This window comes from Chenopodium quinoa, unplaced genomic scaffold (assembly GCF_001683475.1).
Source record: "Chenopodium quinoa cultivar QQ74 unplaced genomic scaffold, ASM168347v1, whole genome shotgun sequence".
Lineage (NCBI taxonomy): Eukaryota > Viridiplantae > Streptophyta > Magnoliopsida > Caryophyllales > Amaranthaceae > Chenopodium > Chenopodium quinoa.
Window position 1 is genome coordinate 3,053,190 of NW_018745281.1, and position 22,932 is coordinate 3,076,121.

Here is a 22,932-nt window from a genome sequence, read left to right on the forward strand (position 1 = left end):
CTGTTAGTACTAACGGTACGGGTACCCGTTCCATGCACACCCCTCAGCACCCGCCCTAATTGAAATGGATATGAGTGTAAATTTGATGGATAATGATTAATGAGTGAGTATGGATATAAAAAAGTCATACTTCGTATTCGTCGAATAGGTGGTGAATTTGAAATCACGCTCGACTTATATCTACCGCCCATTCAATATCCACTTGTTCGCCAAATCCCAACATTTTATATACACCTATTATATAATTTTATTGATATATAAAGTTGCTGGTCATAGGTGGTAATAAGTGGGTATAGGCAGGTAATATGTGAATTAGTGGGTAGTAGATATCTACTTGGGTGGTGGAGCAGATATGGATTCCACAGTGGGTAGTGGGTATAGAAATTTCAGGTGGATATAGGTATGGGGGAGGGGGTATCCACAATTGCACCACACCGCCCGTTTGTTATCCCTAAATTCCCTAATTTTCACTTACTTATGATAAGTCGATGATGAATGAAGGATTGGCCTAATGATTAAGAACTTTACAGAGTTAAATCTCTTCTGTATTTATAGTGCAAAAACTATTTATTACACACATATGATCACACTTATATATTGTTCATTTTCTAAATCAAAAAAGTTGTTTTCGTATAATGCAGTATGTAATGCTTTTTGTATATTCTAACATCAATTGGTTATTATCACTACAAGCTAAGGCAAACCTAACAAACTCTAACATTAGCTCGTCTTGATTTGATTTAATTTTATTAAATTCGAACTAGAGAATGAACTCATCTTAATCCTAAAACTTTGTTTGATATTGGCTTGATAGGAATAATTTGGGTTTGATCAAGCTAAACCTAAACTAGACTAAATACATCATGTTTCAACATATGGAATAAAAAATTCATGTTGTTACTTGGCTTTGTAATGTTATATGACTAGGGCAATTTGTGTGGAAAAGTTTATCCTATCTTTGTCATTCAATTAATAAGCTCATATAATATCATTTTTCATAAATTAATAAGCTCACAAGTTAGGCAAATAAATGTTCCTCAAAAAAAAAAAAACGAAAAAAAAAAGAAGAAAAGGCAAATGTAACTTAAGCTTGAACATGGCTCATTAACAACTGAACAAGGTCGGATCAAACTTTCCAAACCACCAGAATGTAATCCTTCTTTCCAGCAGCACTCTCGGTTGGAACCATGCAATAGATCGACTCACAGTAACAACCCCATATAGCGGCTGACTCGTGACAAACTTGGAGAGGATCAGGGTTGAATTCTACTCAAAAAGAAAAATCACCAAAGAGCAAGTTGAAATAAGAAACATATTGATTATTGCTTGCATGACAATCATTAGCAATAAATTATATGATACTATTATTATTAGCATATTGGTAGGGCTACAAACAACGAAACTTGGCGTTAAAATAGCATTACTACTCACTTGAGCAACAAGAGAACTAGCAAACCAGAAAAAGCAATCACAGCAAGAAGACGCATATTTATCAGTAATTGAAGTCAGTTACCAAGTAGGAAAGGGGCAAAGAGATCAGGACAGTAGTCAGGGAAAGGGAGATGTTTGTTTATGTCCAATGTAGATGGTTTCACAACTGCGTAACCATGTTCATAAATAATTCAAGCGAGTTTTGCTTACAAAATTCAGAAAGGAAAAAAAAAATCAAATACTCAAATTCATACAAAGCCAAAATGAAATTGATGGATTATATAATTACTTCGTTGTTATTATCATAAACCGACCACTACAACAGCAGCAGTCTATTACAGAATTGTCAACTACTCAACAACAGCAGCAACAGCAACAAAAAGTGCTAATTCCCAGCAAAAAAATTGACTAATGGGAAAATCACATGATAAAACCTAATACAAGAAAGATTTAAACCACAACACGCACACACCAACACAAGATAGCAGCTCCGATCAAACTTCACGGTCCTCCTCATCAAATGACATGATTATTCCAAAGGGGGAAATGAGACTCTCAACATATCCTACCGCATTTGAAATAGTTCTTTTACCAGCACATGAGCAAGTATGGCTTTGCCTTTGTTTTTCGGTATCTAGACTTACATCAACTATCTTGACCCGGTTCAGTGTTTGGAGCTCAAAACATTTCTCCACTAAAAACTTGCCTGTGGGGGTGACATGACAACCAAACGTGCACGGAAGATGGAAAGAACCCACTTTCTCCCACGAGTTCCAGCCATCAAATTGTTTCAATGTCCAAACTTCAGTCATCCGATCAATTAAGCTGTGATGCATTCTATTGATAAGCACCCATTCCTCAAGAAAAACATCGTACTAACGTACTGTTGTAACCAATCCATCCAAGGGAATACTTTCACCTGCTCACTAACAAAATCATACCCTACAATGCGCTTAGGCGTCGCATATCCCGGAAACCCAACAGACCAATACAGAATATCATTGACCACTTTTGTGTCCAGGCATAACCATTCATGGCGAGTAAAATAATCATCAAGGTCACATATTCTTTTCCAATTCCCAGTCTTAAATGAAAACACATAAAAGTATAAAGAAGGTTCATGCTGAACTCTTAATCTAGACAATCGAAATAGCACGACTATCCTGTAGACATCAATAGATGGTACATAACCAAACCAAGAAGTTCTAGAGCAGTTATCAGGACTAGGATACATAATTTCACGGTATGAATGCAGAGCAGGATTGCAGATAAAGAAGAAACATAAATTCCTACATTCAAAGCAAACCAACCCATTACCAGAACCCTTAAAGCTAACCTTATTTTTAGATATTTTTTGTTGAAAAGATGAATCAAAAAAGTTTCCAATTCAATACGGTTTTTCAGACTGTCAGATTCTTCATCATCATATGGCAATAACATGAATCTTAATGGGTTTTTAAAGATTACCAGAATTTGATTGGGGGAGAATTTGAGATGGGATTTTGCGAATTCAGGAGTAGAAATTGTGGAAAGCCAGAACTAAGAAACAGATTTGAAACGGATTAGGGTTTTTACCGGCAATCTTGGCAGAATGAGGTCGATTATGAGATCATCGGGAATAGTTAGGGTTTCCGCCGAAACATAACTGATGTTGATGATCCTGCAATTCACATTAGCAATAGAATCAGGATCATTCTCTTCCCTCAATTTCACCATTATTCAGACTTTCAGACCAATACTCTAGTTGTGACCAACTGGTATTTCAGACGAGAGATGAAAGCGGAAAAATAGAGGGAATGTAGTGTTTAGGAATAGTGCAAGAGGTTAAAGTGGGACATATTTATTAAGAAATGGAGATGTTTAGAATCACTTTGTGTTATTAAGTAACACGCAAACACTTATTAGGCATGCCGATGCAAATATTTGATTGTTGATATCTTTAATTGCGTATTAGTAAAAAATGATATTATGAAATTATACCTCTAACTAATCCAACAATATATACGAACGAAGTATAACAATATTTCATATAAAAAAAAATTAATATTTAATAACAGGAAATTTTACAAGAAATCCAAAGTGCCACGTGTCACACTTAAAGACCTTTTTTTATCTTATTTCTTTGGGGGTTCACTTGTTTTCTCCTACATAATCTTGATTTTCTTCCACCTTTATGCCCTTCAAATTACTCATATAATATTTTCCTTTCAATTACATTTAGTTTTTCTTCCAATATCATGTCTCTTCACCTCAAAATAATTTCATGCCCCTTCACCCTAAATATAAAAAGATTTTAAAATTTCAAATTTCCAAATTTATGCTTTATACAGCTTCAATTTTCAAACATTAATTTTTTATCAAAATTAATGAAATACAAGTAGTTTATAAGGCATATATAATCAAATATAATGTAAAAGTCACTTTAAATACAAAAAGAAAAACCGAGCATCATGGATTAAAACTAGTTATTATATTTAGGTAAAAAGATTCAGTCAAACTCAATATCTTTATCATATAAATGACGGGAAGGACTTTGGCGTCCACCTAAAATTGAAATGGAAACTAATCATTGACAAATCAACCACAATTGGCAAGGTAAAAATTGGCACTAATTATTAAAATAATTGACATCAATTAAAAAATTTAAATTATGAAGGTACAATCAAGGAATAACAAATCATGGAACTTTTACAATTAAGAAAATTCTATTAAAAATTATAATTACGGAATCAATTCCACTTTGTGAATAGATGTAAATAATTACAGCTAAATTTATGAGTAATATTTCCTCCGTTTTTTTTTGTTGACACGTTTTTTTAGTCACGTTTGCCAATACACAACTTCAACTATTAATATCTTTAATTACCGATAAACAAGGATTATGAAAAATTGATATTTTGAAAATATATATCGTGACAAATCTAACAAGGTTCCACGGGACTATATTTTTCATTGCGTATAAAGCATAAATCACGGTCAAAGAGGAGTGAGTAAATATGCTAAATTCAAAACGTGTCAACTAAAAAAAAACGGAGAACGTTCAATTTTCTCCTCCTTATTCTTACAAGTGCACGAATATCATAATCAAGGTATATTTGTGTGTGTTGATTTTAGAACTAGGAATTCGTATGTCGTTACAAAAATATGTTCCAGTGCATGAAATACTTTAAATTTGTTATCAATCATATTAATGTCATTGTAATTCGTGTGGGGTGATTTCTAAAAGTTTACTATTTTAATATAATTATGTTATTTTAGTTTTTTATTTTTTTCTCAATATTCCACTTTTTTCATACGTGCATCACAAATGTGTCTTTGGTACACCCAAAAAATTACAATAAGCCACGCATATATGACTAGTGTGAAAATGCAAAAAGTCAATGAGTCACTTAATAAAGCAGAGGGTATAGATAAACAAAAGTTGTTTTAACTTAATTTTTTTGTGTCATTTTTTTTAAAAAAATGCTTTGGATTATGTATATAATCCTCTTTAGACTTGTTTAAAGCTTGGATCATGCAATTTCAATCTTTTTTATTCCCACATAATCACTATATTTGATTATATTAATTTATTATGACCAAAATATATAACGAGTTAGTAACATCTTCACCATAAGACTAGTTGTAGGTTGCCCAATGTGTTTACTTGCATGGATGAGCAAGAATGAGCAAACAGAGAATGTTCTTTTGCATCACTATACAAATTTGCTCATTTTGTGCAAGTAAAAAAAAAATGAAGCGAAATTAGCAAAACTAATTTGTTCAAATTCGCTAGTGAGCAAAATTAATTTGCTCATTTTGTAAATGATTAGATACAATAATCTTTGTATGCTGCAAAGTACAACACCCGATTGTGTAGTAAAAATTTAGTTTAAAATTTTATATATTCTCCAACTTTCTATTATTCGAGAAAGATATAATGGAAGATTAAAAACTTAATTAAACTACAAATGCTTATGAACTAATGGAAGAATCGTCAATTTTGAAGAAATCTTAAACATTATTGTAATTTTAGATACATTTTCCATAATTTTCCTCCTTAAGAAAACCATGTACGTTGTGCCCCCGCGCCCCCCCCCCCCAAAAAAAAAAAAAATTGAAAAGAAAAAGAAAGAAAGAAAATTAATAAGATTTTACAAATCAAATTTAGTACACCTTATTTCATAGAATGACCTTTAAGGGCTTTAAATATCAATGGATGTACGGCTAGATATATTCCGACTGTCTCATAGTGTCTTTACCCTATCCACAGTGCCATGTACCTTTACTAGTTCTCTTAAAGGTGGGAGCTTCATGGACATACACTAAAGCACGTACGAGTAATTGACTAACATTTACTTGGAGGTGTTGTTTATGTGATGGGGAGGGAAATATGAACAAGTTATTTGTATCTAACCGAGCTAGCACCTCGAATTAGAATGTGAGACTTTTATATAATTATCAGTAACAATAAAACAATACCAAAGCCTTATTTCCTCGACTGGTTATCGTTATGATTAAGATGCATAAAATAAAAATTTTAAGTAGTCAAGCTCTAAATTCCCTCATATAAGCAAACAAGCAATCCAATCAAAGCAATTTGACAACTTTGTTTCAAAATTTTTTAGAAGCCAAAAAAATCTGTAAGTTAAAAACTGCCAAGGACTCCTATAAAAACCAAAGAAAAAAAAGAAAAAAAAAAAGCTGATAACTTACCTGAATAATCTTGTATTATCCTGCAAATAGAGTACACAAGATCTAACATCCAAGCCTATGCAGCTGTACCACCACCAGATTCAGAATTCAAGCCTGTAAGTGTTACCTTCTATTATGATCTGAACTGAGCAATCAATATTGTCAATACAGACTCGCAAGCCAGTGCTCCAAGAAGAGAGGGGGAAAAAAGCTTGAGTAAACAACAGTTTTCAGATAAAGCAGAGATGTTATACTGTAAAAAATTAGGCAACTTAAGGCCCCGTTTTGGTTTGATGTAAAATATTTTCAATAAAAAACTAGGTTTAATGGAAAACATATTTTCAAGAAAAACCACACTTGCAAGATAGTTTTCCTTTGTTTGGTTCTTACAAGAAAAATTAAGAGAAATTAAAAATATGAGTGGAAATGTGGAGATGGATGAGAGAAAAATAAAAAGGAGATAAGGGAAAGGGAGGAAAATGTGGCTTCCCTTGTTTTATAAAGAAAAATGTTTTCCACTATTATGGATGCAATTTTCCACCATTTGGAATATTATTTTCCACCTCTTCACAATCAAACAAAGGAAAATGGGAAACTCATTTTCCATGAAAACATTTTACATCAAACTAAACAGGGCCTAACTGTGTTTCTTTCAAGAAAAAAAATATATGTGATTCTGTGAAGAGCTTGTTCTGACAGAGGATGCAAAGATCATGATAACATATAAATGCTCGGACACACTGAAGACATAGCTAAAATATACCTGCATAATTAAGGATTGCAGCAGTCCAATATTGCGATTGCACTCTAGCTATCATATCTATTTCACAATAAACACATGGAAGTCACAAACCTCACAATTGGGGTTTAGAATCAACTGTTGCCATTATCACCAATTATAGGCTAAAAGCACGATCAGTACTGTAGAAAATAAGTGATAATACAACACAATGGGAAATAGATAAGGTAATGACTATACTGAAAGACGACGGGGCACATCTAGTAGTGATAGTATAATGGACTAAGATAAATTCAGTAAAATTGCTGAACAAATTGCAAACCCACAGTATTTGCCCTTTTCATCATAATTGCTACATAGTGCATATATTGCCCTTTTAACAAACAGGCCAATTTTCACGACTCACGAAGCCCTTTGTCATGGTCTCACGGTGCTTTGTGATGCACAGCTTTACTACTCATAGCTACATTTAGCAACAAGTATACTCTCGTGCAAGTCTTACGATTATATTTGTGATTCCAAAATTTTACTTGAATTCCCTAACTACATGCAGTTCTCTAACTTAGGGTTCTGAAGCAGAAAATTTTCTTCATAACTAACCAACCACTCCATGACCTTATGCATAGAAAAGAGGTGCCTTTACAGTCCAAAGAACATAATTTGTTGTATCCTCTGAAAAAGCTCAAGAATGCCATTTTAATTTCATCACTAGATTTGCACAAAATCACGTGATTAATTCAAAATTGATTTATTAACTCGGTAAAACATTGTAGACTCAAAAAGGACATCAACCAAGAGAATCAAAATTTTTGTAAGAAAAAAATATACAAAAGCAAAAAAAAAAAAAACTATGGCCATAAACTGTATAAGTTGGACCATTTGTCCTTGTCCTTTGATTGTTCTTGTTCTACTTTTTCATGTGAAGCACAAACCTAGCTATGTTATAGTATGGCTGACCAATCAAATGAGAATAATTCAAAGTAAAACTAGCTATGTTAGTATGTTATAGTATGGCTGACCAATCAAATGAGAAGCAAGCAACGTAAGTCTAGTAAGATATAAAACAAGGAGTTATCACATAGCTACTAAAACATGCAGCAACAAAATCTAGTCTGATACATGAATCATGCTATGTATAGTCTTATTCCAATACTTAGTTTTCTGACTACACGCAGTATTCTCTGGAATCGAGATTACGTATTAATCAGAATCCTACATAGAATTCTATTACACTAACCAGCAGTCAATCGCTTTACATACATACACGTATATTAAATAACTCGTCAATTGGAAATCAAACACCAAAATATGCCAATTAGTATAAAGCAACCTATCATCAATATCACAAACCCTGTTCCACTCCTCAAAGAAAACATAAGTGCAGGAACGACTCGACGGAAAAACGATCATCTAATCATCAACGCACGAGTGAGTAAACCGATAAGCATCATCCACATCCACAATGATGCATTGCAGGATTGCAAATAAAGAAAATTCCACAACTCCTAAGACTTCCCGGAGTTGTCAAAACTTGCTAAAACAAGCAAATCAAGCCATTGCAAGAACCCACAAAATCTATATTTCGGATTTGTCTCTTTTAAAAATTTAAATCAAGAGGAAAACAATTTCTAATGGAATTTTCAGCTTGTTGTACTCATCATAGTGCAATAACATGAGCTTGAGCTTGAGCTTGTATATGAACTATAATTACGAGTATGTGTAAGTATGATAATTTGGACGAAGAAAAGCAAAGATATAATTGGGGTTTTACGAATTCATCAGTAGAAAATACAAACAACAGAATAACAAATTTTCGAAACAGAATTGAAAGGAATTAGGGTTTTTACCGGCAATATTGGGAGAATGAGACCAATATCAGGTGTTCTGGAAGAATTGCGTTGATTAGGGCTGATGCTGAAACATTGTCGTTGTTTTTCACACTTGAATTAGCAATATTACCATCGAAATTATCATCCTCACCATTTAAATTCGCCATTTTTCTGAGTTCTTCCTTATTTTTGTTGTGTGGAAATTTAGTCAAGTTGTTGAAAGAGAGTGAAAAATGAGAACATTGACTACACCTGTATAGTTTATTTATTTATTTATTTACCTCTACTCTTTCTGTCTTTCAAAGCTAGAGTAACTCCAATGGTCGGTCAATAGTCAAGTATGTAAAAGGATATGTATGTATGCAATAAAAATAAGAAAATTTTGATTTAAATAATTAAACCTTTGCCTTATTTAATATTAATAATTCAACGTTTTGCTTTTTATTAAACACTTTCATTAAGTTATTATAAAACGGTTTATAGTTATCTTAAGGGACTGCCTAAAATAGATATAATGGGAAGGGAACAATAAATGAGCAGTAATTTTGGATTTTTTCCTTCTAAGATTGGATTTGGGTAATTAATTAGTTGATAACCTATTTCCACCCGTTAAAAAACCACTCTCCTTTGCTATATTGTATCTTCCTTCTCCCCTGCTATATACTATATCCTTCACCTCCATATCTTTCTGCCCAATTGAAGTTGTTGGCCGCCATTATAGCCGCCTGATGGAAGCTGCTAGCTGCCACCATAGCTTCTCAATTCCGGCGAAATTACGGTTAATTGGTTTGATCAAGCTGAACTCAAACTCGACTAAATACATCATGTTTCAACATGTGCAATTAAGGCTTTGTAATGTTATATGGCTAGGGAAATTTGTGTGAAAAAGTTTATCCTATCTTTGTCATTCAATTGATAGTTTAGATTCTTTAGGTAAAGGACGCAGAGTATATTAAAAAAAATGCAAACAATTGAGTTTGAGTTTGGCTCTTTTAATAGTTGAAATGTAAATTAAGCTTGAACATGTCTCGTTAACAATTGAACAAGGTTGGATCAAACTTTCCAAACCACCAGAATGTATTTCTTCTTTCCAGCAGCACTCTCGGTTGGCACCATGCAATAGATCGACTCACAGTGACAACCCCTTATGGCGGCTGACTCACGACAAACTTGGAGAGGGTCAGGGTTTTATTCTACTCAAAAAGGAAAATCACCAAAGAGCAAAGAGCTAGTTGAAATAACAAATAAGAAACATATTGATTATTGCTTGCATGACAATCATTAGCTATAAACTATATGATATTATTATTAGCATACTAGTATGCCTACAAACAACAAAACTTGGCGTTAAAATAACATTAATGCTCACTTAACAGTACTAGGGGGAGTTTTAATGGGAAATAAACCTTGAGCAACAAGAGAACTAGTAAACTAGAAAAGGCAGTCACAGCAAGAAGACGCAAATTTATCAGTAATAGAAGTCAATTAGCAAGGAGGAAAGGGGCCAAAGAGATCAGGACAGTAGTCAGGGAAAAGGAGATGGTTGTTTATGTCCAATGTCGATGGTTTCACTGACCCGCGTAACCATGTTCATGATCAATTCAAGCCAGTTTTGCTTACAAAATTCAGAAAGGAACAAATACTCAAATTCATACAAAGCCAAAATGAAATTGATGGATTAAATAATTACTTCGTTGCTGTTATTATCATGAACCAACCACTACAACAGCAACAGACTTACAAAATTGTCAACTTCTCAACAATAATAATATTTTATGCTCAGGCTAGATAACATACAGCTTTGAGTCTGAATCAGTCTCAGAAAAGCTACAACAACACAACAGCAACACCACCACCACCACAACTGATGTGGATGTTAACCCACAAAAATGACTTAGGATCGTTTGGATTTTGACAGAAAACTGTGTCGGGTGTCAAGTTCAATAATCGGATAAAGGAATAATTGTCAAATAGTTCGAATGAAGCAAATCAAACACTAAGTAAAGATTTACTCCAAACACTTTTACTCTTAACACTAAGTATCAAGTAAAAGCCTGTGAAAACACTAAGTAATCACGAATAAAATGTACAAAGCAAAATGTATTTTTGGTTTTAATCAATCATTGTCCATCCATATGGCCATGAGTTTTATTTATAGTGATCATTAAGGAAGTTTAGAAGTCATAAAAGAACCCCTTGAGCTTCCCCTAATACACACGCCTACTATGGAATATTCAAGCTGATTCTATGCTTGAAAACCCCTTACAAACAGCTAGGAATGAACTAAAACAAGTCTAGATACATCCCCCTAAATGCAAGCTCCTAATAAGCCTTAAAACTAGCTAATTATTGATAGCTCATTAACATGGCCATTTTACATAATTAAGGACTAAATAATCTGTCAAAATAAAGCTTAAACAACCAGCCATAACCCCCATTCAAAGAGCTAAAACGTCCTCCTTCTTTAAAGCTAAGAATCAAAGCAAAACATAAAGTTAAGCGTGAAAACCGCAGCAAATGACGAAAAAACCGCTGCCTTTAATGCCTCAGAACCGCAGCAAATGATGCATGCTGAAATTGCACCTTTTGTAACAGTTGTTTTAATGCTTTAAAGAGGACGGTTTATACTTCTCTTAGGCTGATTTTGCCCCTTCGAATTCTTCCCAATGAACACATGTGACGAATGTATTATTGGAAGAGAATCCAATGTACTTAGGCATGATTTCTTTGCCTAATTCACGAACCAATAATGCATGGACTTGGGCTTGATCATGAACCTTTATTTGACCTTGGTTTTTGTTGTTTGATTCCTCATCAACAACGGCAACAAAAACAACGACGACGACGACATCATCAACAACAAAAAGTGCTAATTCCCAGACAAACCAAGGTCAAATGGGAAAACTCATGATAAAACCTGATACAAGCGAGATTTAAACCACAACGCGAACACACCAACATAAGATAGCAACGTCGATCACACTTCATGGTCTTCCTCGTCAATGGACATGATTGATCTGAAGGGGGAAATGAGACTCTCAACATACCCTACCGCATTCGAAAGAGTTCTTTTATTGTCACATGAGCAAGTATGGCTTTGCCTTTGTTTTTCCGTACCCAGACTTGCATCAACTATCATGAACCGGTTCGGTGTTTGGAGCTCAATACATTTCTCTAATAAAAACTTGCCTGTGGGGGTGACATGACTAGCAAACGTGCACGGAAGATGGAAAGAACCCACTTTCTCCCAAGAAGTCAAGTCATCAAATTGTTTCAATGTCCAAACTTCAGTCATCCAATCGATTAAGCTGATGCATTCTATTGATAAGCACCCATTCCTCGAGAAAAACCTCGTACTAACGTACTGTTGTAACCAATCCATCCAAGGGAATACTTTCATCTGTGGTAACCAATCCATCCAAGGGAATACTTTCACCTGTTCACTAACCAAATCATACCCTACAATGCGCTTAAGCATCGCATATCCCGGAAACCCAACAGACCAATACAGAATATCATTGACCACTTTCGTGTCCCAGCATAACCATTCATGTCGAGTAAAATAATCATCAAGGTCATATATTCTTTTCCAATTCCCAGTCTTAAACAAAAACACATAAAAGTATACAGGAGGTTCACGCTGAACTCTTAATCTAGACAATCCAAATAGCACGGCTATCCTGTAGTCATCAATAGATGGTATATAACCAAACCAAGAAGTACTAGAGCAGTACTCAGGATTAGGATACATAATTTCACGGTATGAATGCAGAGCAGGATTGCAGATAAAGAAGAAACACAAATTCCTACATTTGAAGCAAACCAACCCATTACCAGAACCCACAAAGCTAACATTATTTTTAGATAATTTTGTTGAAAAGATGAATCAAAAAAGTTTTCCAATTCAATTGGGTTTTCCAGATTGTCAGATTCTTCATCATCATATGGCAATATCATGAATCTTAAAGGTCTTTTAATGATTAAAATAATTTGATTGGGGGAGAATTTGAGATGGGATTTTGCAAATTCAGGAGTAGAAATTGTAGAAAGCCAGAATTTAGAAACAGATGTGAAACGGATTATGAGATCATCGGGAATAGTTAGGGTTTCCGCCGAAAAATTACTAATGTTGATGATCCTGCAATTCACATGAGCAATCGTATCAGGATCATTCTCTTCCCTCAATTTCACCATTATTCAGATTTTCAGACAAATACTCTAGTTGTGACCAATTGGTATTTCAGACGAGAGATAAAAGCAGAAAAATTGAGGAAATGTAGTGTTTCGGAATAGTGCAAGATGTTAAAGCAGTGCATTAAAGACGTATTTATTAAGAAATGGAGATGTGAAGAATCACTTTGTGTTATTAAGTAACACGCAAACACTTATTAGTTATTACGCATGGTGAGTGCCGACACATATGTTTGATCATTAATATCTTTAATTGCGTATTAGTAAAAAAATAAAAGATATTATGAAAATATACCTCATATCTAATTCAACAATATATATATATATATATATATATATATATTAGGAAAATTTGCAGGAAATTTAGAGTGCCATGTGTCACTCTTAAAGATCTATTATTTTTATCCTTATTTTTTGGGGGGTTCTCTTCACCTCGAATTAATTTCATGGCCCCTTCACTCTGAATGAATTTCTTGCCCCTTTACCCCACATATAAAAGATATTAAAATTTGAAAATTATACAAATTCAAAATTTCAAACATAAATTTTTTATCAAAAATGATGACATACATGTAGTCTATAAGGCATTATTTGATTACATATAATGTAAAATCAATTTAAAAACAAAAGAAAAAAATGGAAATTCTCAATGGTGAGTTGGTGACCCTCAACTCCTTTTTAATTTTAATACAAAACCATAAGTAATAATTTATCCCAATTATGCCATTAATGTGAGTTAAATGGGTTAGTTTTCATTAATATCCTAACCATGGTTAACCTAATCTTTCACCATATCATTTTCCTAACATACACCACTATCCCATAAACAACACCTCCCGGCCCTATCCACACCACATCATTATGCTGTCCTACACGACTCCAACTTCCTCCATCTCCAAGCTAACACCTTCATCTCCTAGCTAACAACAATCAGACCACCGCTATGGCCCCTCCTACACTGACCACCCCCACTCCCACGTACACCAACGACCCCCACAAACCCCTCTCACTCTCCACCTCCATATCTCCTCCATGGATTATATTAATGATTTAATGGTGGGTCTAAGTAAGGAAAATCCAGCCCATCATCTAAATTCTCAACCTCATCTAGAATTAAGGTCAACACCATTTCCATTTTCGGCATTTTGAGAGGACCTATCTAATTTCTTATGTGTTTTTTGAGGAGTGGTGGATTTTCTTTATGCCGTTTGGTTCACTGTGGCGTTTGGGAGATTCTTGGAAGCAATTGACTTAATAATATGCAAGTGAACATTAATTTCAAACAAGGAAAATTACTTAAAGGTAAATAGTGATAGAAATTCCAATTGGAGCAGCAAAAGGTTCTCTCAGCCCAGTTTCTGCAAATACTCAGATCTTCGATCAGATTTTATGGTTTTAATTCCTCCATTAATTGGAGTTGGAAGAAGCTCTATTTTGGGTGGAGGTTGAAATTGGTGGGAAAATTTGAAAGGGGTTGGGCAGCAGGTATGAAAAGAAACGGCAGCAAGGTGGTGGTTGGGCAGTGGCGGTGGTGATTGGGCTGTGAGCCGTGTGACGTTGGGGAAAAGGAGGATGGAAGGTGGGGGTTGAGTTTTTTTTAAACAATATTTTAAAAAAAAACATCATTAAGGTCATTTGTGGGATGAATTCAAACTTAGGGTCATTCAATTTTAATAATACAAAGTCTATATATGTATATATATATATGGATTTTTTAGAAAATAACACCACAAAATAACCACAAATTTGATTATAACACCACAAAATTTCAAACTTTTATTATAACACCACATAAAAACACAAAAATTTGATTTCACCACCACTTAACGGATCCTTGGATGGAATCCGTTAAAGGGGTCCACCATGTATACATGTCACTCATTTAGTGGATTAAAAAAAAGAAAAATTAAAAAAAAAACAAAAAACAAAACCTAAACCCTAACCCAGCCCCACCATCGGCAACCCACCAACGAAACCCAGCCCGGCCTTGAAACACGCCACCACCAACGAAACCCAACCAAGCCTTGAAACACGCCACCCAACCACCAATGAAACCGGCAACGGCCGAAAACCACCAATCCTTTACCTTTTCACCCTTAAAATGGTCGGAATCGACTATGAAAACCCAGAATGATCGATTTTGATGGTTGATTTGGCCGTTTCAAGGGTAGGGGAAAGGGGGGTGGTTTTGCGTGGTGGTGGCTGAGGTGTTTCGGGTTGGCTGGGGTGGTGTGTCGACTGGAGTGTTTTGGGTTGGGCTAGTGTAGTGCGTCCGCTGGGTAGGTGGGGAAGGGAGTGCCGGCGGTGGTGGTGGGGTTGGTTTAGGGTTAGGGCTGGGTTAAATTTGGGATTTTAACAAAAATTCCCAGTGCATTACAAGTTAAAATTAGTTATTATATATAAGTGAAAAAATTTAGTCAAACTCAATATCTCTATTATATTAGTGAAAGGGAGAGCATTTGGTGTCCATCAAAGATACAATGATATCTTTCATAGCTCAATGGGGAAAATAACAATCAACCAGCATGGGTGGAAAGAAATGTTTGATAATTACAATTACAACTAAAATGGAAACTAATCATTGACAAATCAATCACATTTGGCAAGGTAAAAATTGGCACTAATTATTCAAATAATTTCCATCTATTAAAGAATTTCAATTATGAAGGTACAATCAAGGAAATACAAATCATGGAACTTTTATAATTAAGAAAATTCTATTAAAATGATTAAGGAACTAATTCCACTTTGTCAATAGATGTTTATAACTAATTTTATCAATAATACAATTTTTCTCCTCCTTATTCTTACAAGTACACGAAAAAGGTATAGTTTGTGTGTGTTGATTTTAGAATTAGGAATTCATGTCGTTAAAGAAATATGTTCCAATGCATTAAATACTTTTAATTTATATATATATTATATAAATGTTATTGTATTTTTTTGTGTTATAATCTTCAAAAAGTTGACTATTTTGTTATAATTATGTTATTTTAGTTTTTTAAGAAATTCTACTTTTTTCGTACGTGCATCACAAATGTGTGTTTGGTACACCCAAAAAGTTACAATAAACCGCGCATATATGACTAGTGTAAAAATGCAAAAAGTCAGTATGTCATTCAATAAAGCGGAGGGTATAAATAAAAAAATAAAAAAAGTTGTTTTTGACTTATGTCATTAAAAAAAAATATAATAATAAATAAAAACTTTGGATTATGGATATAATCCTCTTTAGACTTATTCAACTCTTCTACTTGGATCATGCAATTTTCAAGATTTTTTTTCCCACATATTCACTATATTTGATTATATATTTATATTAATTAATTATGAATAAAATATACTACTTTCATTTTTTATTATGTACAACAAAGGAATATTTTATGTATCACAAATAATACCCCTTTATTGCACATAATAAGAAACGGAGGTAGTATAACGAGTTAGCAACATCTTCACCATACAATTAATTATAGCTTGGTCCAATCCGTTTAATTCCACAAATGAACAAGAATGAGCAAATCGATATTAGTTCATTTTGTGCAAGCAAATATAAAATGAAGCAAAATTAGTTTGTTCATATTTCGCTAGTCACAAATTAATTTGCTCATTTTGTTTAAATTATTAGATACAATAATCTTTTGTATATTGCAAGATACAACACCCCGATTGTGTGGAAAAACCTAAGGTTAAGACTTTATCTATTCTTTAATTTTTCATTATTTGAGAAAGATACAATGGAAAAATAAAACTTAATTAAACTACGATTGCTTATGATGAACTAATGGAAGGATCGTCAAATTTGAAGAAATCTTAACCATTATTGTAAATTTACATACATTTCCATAACTTTCCTCCTAAAGAAAACCATGTATGTTGCTTCCCAAAAAAAAAAAAAAAAAAAAACATATGAACATTAGTACAATAGTACTCTTTGTCAATGGCTTCAGTTGTATAAATTAAATTTAGTACACCTTATTTCATAAAATGACCTTTAAGGGCTTTAATAATCAAACGATGTATGGCTACATGTATTCTGACTTTCTCATAGTGTCTACCCCATCCACAATTTCACAATGGCAGGTACCTTTACAAGTTCTCTTGAAGCTGGGAGCTTCAATGGACATACACAAAAGCATGTACGAGTAGTTCAGTAATATTTACTTGGAGGTGTTGTTTATATAATAGTGAGGGGACTATGAACAAGCTTTTTTTTTTTTTACTTGGAGGTGTTTATATATTGGGGAGGGGAATATGAACAAGCTGTTTGTATCGAACCAAGCTAGCACCTCGAATCAGAATATGAGGCTTTTATATAATTATCACATATATACAACAATACCAAAGCCTTATTTCCTCAACTGGTTATGATTAAGATACATAAAATAAAGATTTGAAGCATTCAAGCACTAAATACCCTCATATAACCAAACAAGCAATCCAATCAAAGCACTTTGACACTTTGTTTCAAATATTTTAGAAGTCAAAATAAAAAACTGTTCGTTAAAATCTGCCAAGGACTCCAATAAAACCAAAGAAAAAAAAAAAAAAAAAAAAAAGCTGATTAACTTACTTGAGTAATCTTATAATATCCTGCAAATAGAGTACACAAGATCCAATATCCAAGCCTGTGCAGCTGTGCCACCACCAGATTCAAAATTCAAGCTTGTAAGTGTTGATCCAAATTGAGCAATCAATATCGTCAATACAGACTCACAAGCTGCACCTTTGGTCCTTTCCTCCAAGAAGAGAGGAAAAAAAGAATCCTAAGTAAACGGCAGCTTTCAGATAAAGCAGAGAAGCTATACATATATTGTAATAATGCTCGAAAACACGGAAGACATAGCTAAAATCTACCCGCATAATTGAGGGTCACAGCAGTCCAATATTGCGATTACAATCTAGCTATCATATCTATTTGATATTAAACACATTGAAGTCAGAAACCTCATAGTTGGGTGTTAAGAATCAACTGTTGCCATTATCACCAATCATAGGCTTAAAGCACGAACAGTACCGTAGGCAATAAGTGATAATACAACAAAATAAGGGATGGATAAGGTAATGACTATACTGAAGAAGGATGGGCACATTAAGTGATAGTCTAATGGACTAAGATAAATTCAGTAAAATTGCTGAACAAATTGCAAACCCACGATATTGCCCTTTTCATCATAATTGCTGAACAAATTGCATAAGTGCAGGAACGATTCGACGGAAAAACAATAATGTAATCATCAATGCACAAGTAACCAAACCAATAAGCATCATCCACATCCACAATAATGCATTACAGGATTTCAAATAAAGAAAATTCCACAACTCCTAAGACTTCCCGGAGTTGTCGAAACTTGCTAAAACAAGCAAATCAAGCCATTGCAAGAACCCACAAAATCTATATTTCGGATTTGTCTCTTTTAAAAAAGCAAATCAAGATTAAAACAATTTCTAGTGGAATTTTCAGGTTGTTGAACTCATCATAGTGCAATAACATGAGCTTGTATATGAACTACAATTACGAGTATGAGTAAGTATGATAATTTGGACGAAGAAGAGCAATAATATAATTGGGGTTTTACGAATTCATCAGTTGAAATAATAGAATAACAAATATTTGAAACAGAATTGAAAGGAATTAGGGTTTTTACCGGGTATACTGGGAGAATGAAACCAAAATCAGGTGCTCTGGAATAATTGTGTTGATTTGGGGTTGATGCCGAAACATTTTCGTTGTTTTTCAGAAACTTGGAATCAGCAATATTGCAAATGAAATTATCATCCTCACCATTCAATTTCGCCATTTATTCAAATTTTTCCTTACGAGTATTGTTGATTGCAAAATTTAGTTAAGTTCAGCAGAAACCAATGAAAATCCAATGAAGCTGGAGGAAAGTGAAAATTGAGAGCATTTACTACACCAAAAAATCTATAGTCTACGACTGTACGAGTATTCTGTAAAACATACGTATACAATAAAAATTAGGAAATTTTGAGTTAAATAATTCAACATTTGCCCTAGTTTATTTTTACAATCTAGCATTTTGATTTTTGTTGATTGTTGGATCACTGACTTATATATATGGTTGGCAATAAGGGTGAAACAAATACGGTTTAAAATCAAACCTTACCGTAAACTAAATCGAATGTTATTTTGTTTTTTTTAATATGGTTCGATTTGGTTTGGGAAATTAAAAAAATTCGATTTACGTTTTCGTTTTGGTTTGAGGTTTTGAAAAACCAAAAACCAAACCAAAATTTTGGCCCTTATCTAAATTATAGCGCAATTCTAATTTTCTACCCTACATCTATAAAGCAAACAAAAATAATTAATCTATTGTTCTTCAATCTTAAGGGTTTTGAAAAATCGCCCAAAAAAAGTTATAAATCAAAACCAAATATACTAGACCCAACAATTGCGGTTTGGTTTGGTTTTTTTTCTTTTTTTTTAAATGAATTAAAAACGGTGTAGTTTGGTTTGGACTAAATAGTAATATGATGCGATGTGGTATAAAAAATCTCAAACTAAATTAATATCCTTTAGTTTCAAATTGGGCTATAAACCACACTCCAACCGAACTTTCACCCCTTAGCTAGTCACACCGTGCGCCCAGCCATCATGGATTCATGGGGGTTATTCGATCAGGTTACATTAGTTTCATCAATATTTTAGGTGTAATACCCCGTATTTTTATACGTATTTTAATTTAAATCATTATTTTATAAAGTATTTAAATAATTCGAAATGAATTATTTATGGTATTTTATTAATTTAAAAACGTTTATTTTAAAAATTAAAGGTCCGTTTGTATTAATTAATTATTTTGGAAATATTTTATTTTATTATTATAAAACTTTGGGGCATATTATTTTATAAAAGAAAATTTTAAGTTAACGATATTTAAAGAAAGTCAAATGACTAGTTTGATTAGTAGAAGGAATCATTAAGGATAGAAGTGGAAATTTAAGCTAGGAGGGTTTTGAGAGAGGGTATAAATACCCATCATATGAGCAAGTTAGATCTTGCCCAAGATGGAGAATACCCAAAGGTAAACTCTCTCTCTCCTCTTATTTTTCTCTCCCTTAATTTTTCCTCTCCCCTTTATTTTTACACACCCCACACGCACACACAAGGTGGTCGGCCGCCACCATCACCTCCCACTGGCCGACCACCACCGCCAGCGACAGCCGACAACAGCAGCCGCCGTAGCAGCCCCCTCCCCGTCGTGTGGTTGTGCGGCTTTAACAAAAAGAAAAAGTAAAAATCTTTTTGTTTTAATTCTAATCTAGCCTTGATTCAATTATTATTTTTGGGTTTTTTTTGATGATTTTTATGATATTTGATTATGATTATTATGTATAATTCCAGATTTAGTTTTTGAATTAAAAAGCCCTAAATAACCCTATGTTTCTAAATTAATGTATGTTGATAGATATTGATTGTAGATGATTGAAATTATTAAATTAGATGTTTCTAAATATAATTACAGCAATTTTACATGATTTTATAAAGCTGTTTTTTTATATAAAGGTTAGAATTATGTTTCTTGAAAGGATTTTTAATTACCCATTAATTGGGAATAAAAGTAAGGGTTTAAAATTAATTTTCAGCTTGTTTTAGAGGGTTTATAAGTGATCTAAAGAGTGTATATATTGCTGAAAATTTGTATTGAATAAGTATTAATGTCTCTTTGTAATTTTGGGTTGTAGGAGATTTCCAAATGAGTGATTTCATTTAGTCGTGGCAATTTTGAGACCATATTCGAGGTACGTTTGCGTACTCGATAATTATTGAAGTGTATAAAAACATGGTAGTATCATGATAGGTAGTATCATGATAGGTATGGATTGGAATTGTTGATTTGATTGATGTTGGTGATCGATTTATGGAGTATGAAGTATTTATGATGGATTGATGATTGGAATTAATCATGTTGGCATGTTGAATATGAACTACACTTTTATTATTGGCATGATTGAGAGCATGTTTGATTGTAGTTCATATAATTTTTATTGATGCTTTAAGCATGAGGATCAAGCTATCAAGTGTCTTAGAACACAAAAATAAAATATTTTGCGGTGCCTATGTGCACTTAAAGTGTTCAAAACACCGAGGGATAGAATTTGCGGTGCTTTATGCGCCTAAGGTGTTATTTAACACCGAGGTACTTTAAAAAGGGTTCAACATTAAAACCACGTGGTCACTAATTGTTCAAGAATTGAATTTTGGTATGTTTGATTGCTTGAATGATTTATTATGATTGATTGTGTTATATTTTAAGAGTCATCACCAAGTCTAAATATATGTAAACAACGTAAAATGAAAGAGATTACCCACCAAAACTATTGAAACGTATATACCTTCAGTATGAACATATGAGGGGAGTTATGGGTTTTATATTTAACCATAACTTCTACTGGAAGTACAGGACGCTGTATTTTCTTTTTATTATTATGCGCAGGACGTCCGTCACTTCATGTGATATTTTCCTACCCGGTTAGTTTCCGGTGTAGTCTACCCCAATTCTTTGGGGCAGGGATTTGGTGAGAAACTCATTCGATGCGTAATCAAATTAAATAAGCATTTTATGTATCTATTGGTTGAGTTGATTGTGTTGTATGCTTGTAAACAGGTGCAACAAGGTAAAATGTGTGTTGATAGGATGAAAGCATGTTAGTGTGTACTGTTTACGCTTATATACTCAGTTTTGTTGATTGTGTGTTGTATGCTTGTTTGGCCTTGTCTTTATCTTGGCCCTACTACGACCCAATTCTAATGGCGAGTAGTGAGAACAAAGTAAAGAGAAGCTTTTCAGGTGATGAAGCATGTTCATGATGGGCATGAGTGAAGAGTGAATCATATTTAATTTCCATAAGACTGTGATGTGGTTTGTTGCTTTGAATATTATATATTTTGCTTGTGAGACTAACACAATGGTTTTTAAACATTTATTTTGATTTTGATAAAGGCCTATAATGGTTCCAAGTTGGAGGTTGCCTTTGTTTGACTTTGATTCGACTTTATTTTCGTTTGGTTTGACTTTTTAAATTGACTTGTTTTGATTTTTTTTTCTTTTTAAAGAAAATCTTCCATTGTATGTCTTTCATAATTGCCTTAGCCGTTTTCACGGTGGCGGTAATATCTTAAAATTTCCGATTTAGTATTTAAAAAGAGCAAAATATGTATTTTATAGTGGAGTTTTTCCCGAGTTTTTAGAGCGCCACGTAGGATTTTAATTTTTAAAAAATTATTAGAGCGCCACTTAAGATTAATATATTAAAACGCTATAATAAGATTTTGCCACATAAGATTAGTTTTTTTTAAAGCACTACATAGAATTAAAATAAAAAAAATTGCCACGTAGAATTAATAATTTTGAAACGCTACAATAGGAATTTGTCACGTAAGATTAGAATTTTTTTAAAGCGCTACATATGATTATAATAAAAAATTGCCATGTAGGATTAATAATTTTAAAAAGCTACAATAGGATTATGCCACGTAAGATTAATTAGAGCGTCACATAGGAAATTCTTATATTTTAGCCAATAAAAAAAAATTTGCAATTTGTTTTAGATTAAAAAATTTAGGATTTTTTAGAAAATAACACTACAAAAATCACAGAATTTTGATTATAACACCATAAATTTTAAAACTTTTATTATAACACCACCAAAAAACCCAAAAATTACTCTACTATCCACTGACGGATTTTTGGATGGAACCCGTTAGTGGGACCACTATGGACACGTGTCAACTAGGTATTGGTTTTAAAAAAAATTAAATAAGAAAAAAGAAAAGAACTGTAACCCAGCCATTAGCCTTCCACCGGCAGCCCAGTCCTAGCCGCCGGACGTCAATCCTAAGTCGTCGGCACCCTCTGTCCCACCAAAACCAGTGAAATCAGGCCAACCACCACCCTCATAACTGGCGACAACCATCCTAATCCTATCAATTGTTGCGGAAACGAAATCCACCGCAAAATTCGTCGCCAAGAAATTGATTTGGTTTCTGGGTACGGGTTTGGGTTTGGGTATGGGTGTGGGTTGGGGTTTTGGTGGTTTGGCGAC

General features: G+C 33.5%; 1 protein-coding gene across 7 annotated transcripts; it reads right to left on the reverse strand.

Moving 5' to 3' along the window:
• Positions 1–1,586: 1,586 nt before the first annotated feature.
• LOC110711801 lies at positions 1,587–18,811 on the reverse strand. Of its 7 annotated transcripts, none has more exons than XR_002509433.1 (6): positions 18,513–18,811; positions 17,438–17,598; positions 8,692–12,811; positions 6,869–6,925; positions 6,127–6,219; positions 1,587–3,091 (listed from the first exon to the last, which is right to left on the reverse strand). XR_002509433.1 is itself a non-coding variant. In XM_021890228.1 (2 exons), exons 1-2 carry the CDS (start codon positions 18,663–18,665, stop codon positions 17,448–17,450), a joined length of 336 nt encoding a protein of 111 aa, XP_021745920.1. In that variant the 5' UTR covers positions 18,666–18,810; the 3' UTR covers positions 16,271–17,447. The 7 variants fall into 7 exon arrangements, 1 of the variants encoding a protein (XP_021745920.1); XR_002509432.1 differs by having other exon boundaries at positions 17,438–17,603; XR_002509428.1 differs by having other exon boundaries at positions 17,438–17,630.
• Between the last annotated feature and the right edge of the window lie 4,121 nt (positions 18,812–22,932).

Excerpts from the sequence above, each read along its gene's own strand:
- LOC110711801 (XM_021890228.1), bottom strand. The coding sequence starts at position 18,665 with ATGGCGAAATTGAATGGTGAGGATGATAATTTCATTTGCAATATTGCT. Across the intron at positions 17,631-18,512 it reads TCATTCTCCCAGTATACCCG|GATTCTTTTTTTCCTCTCTT; the intron begins GTAAAAACCCTA and ends CCGTTTACTTAG.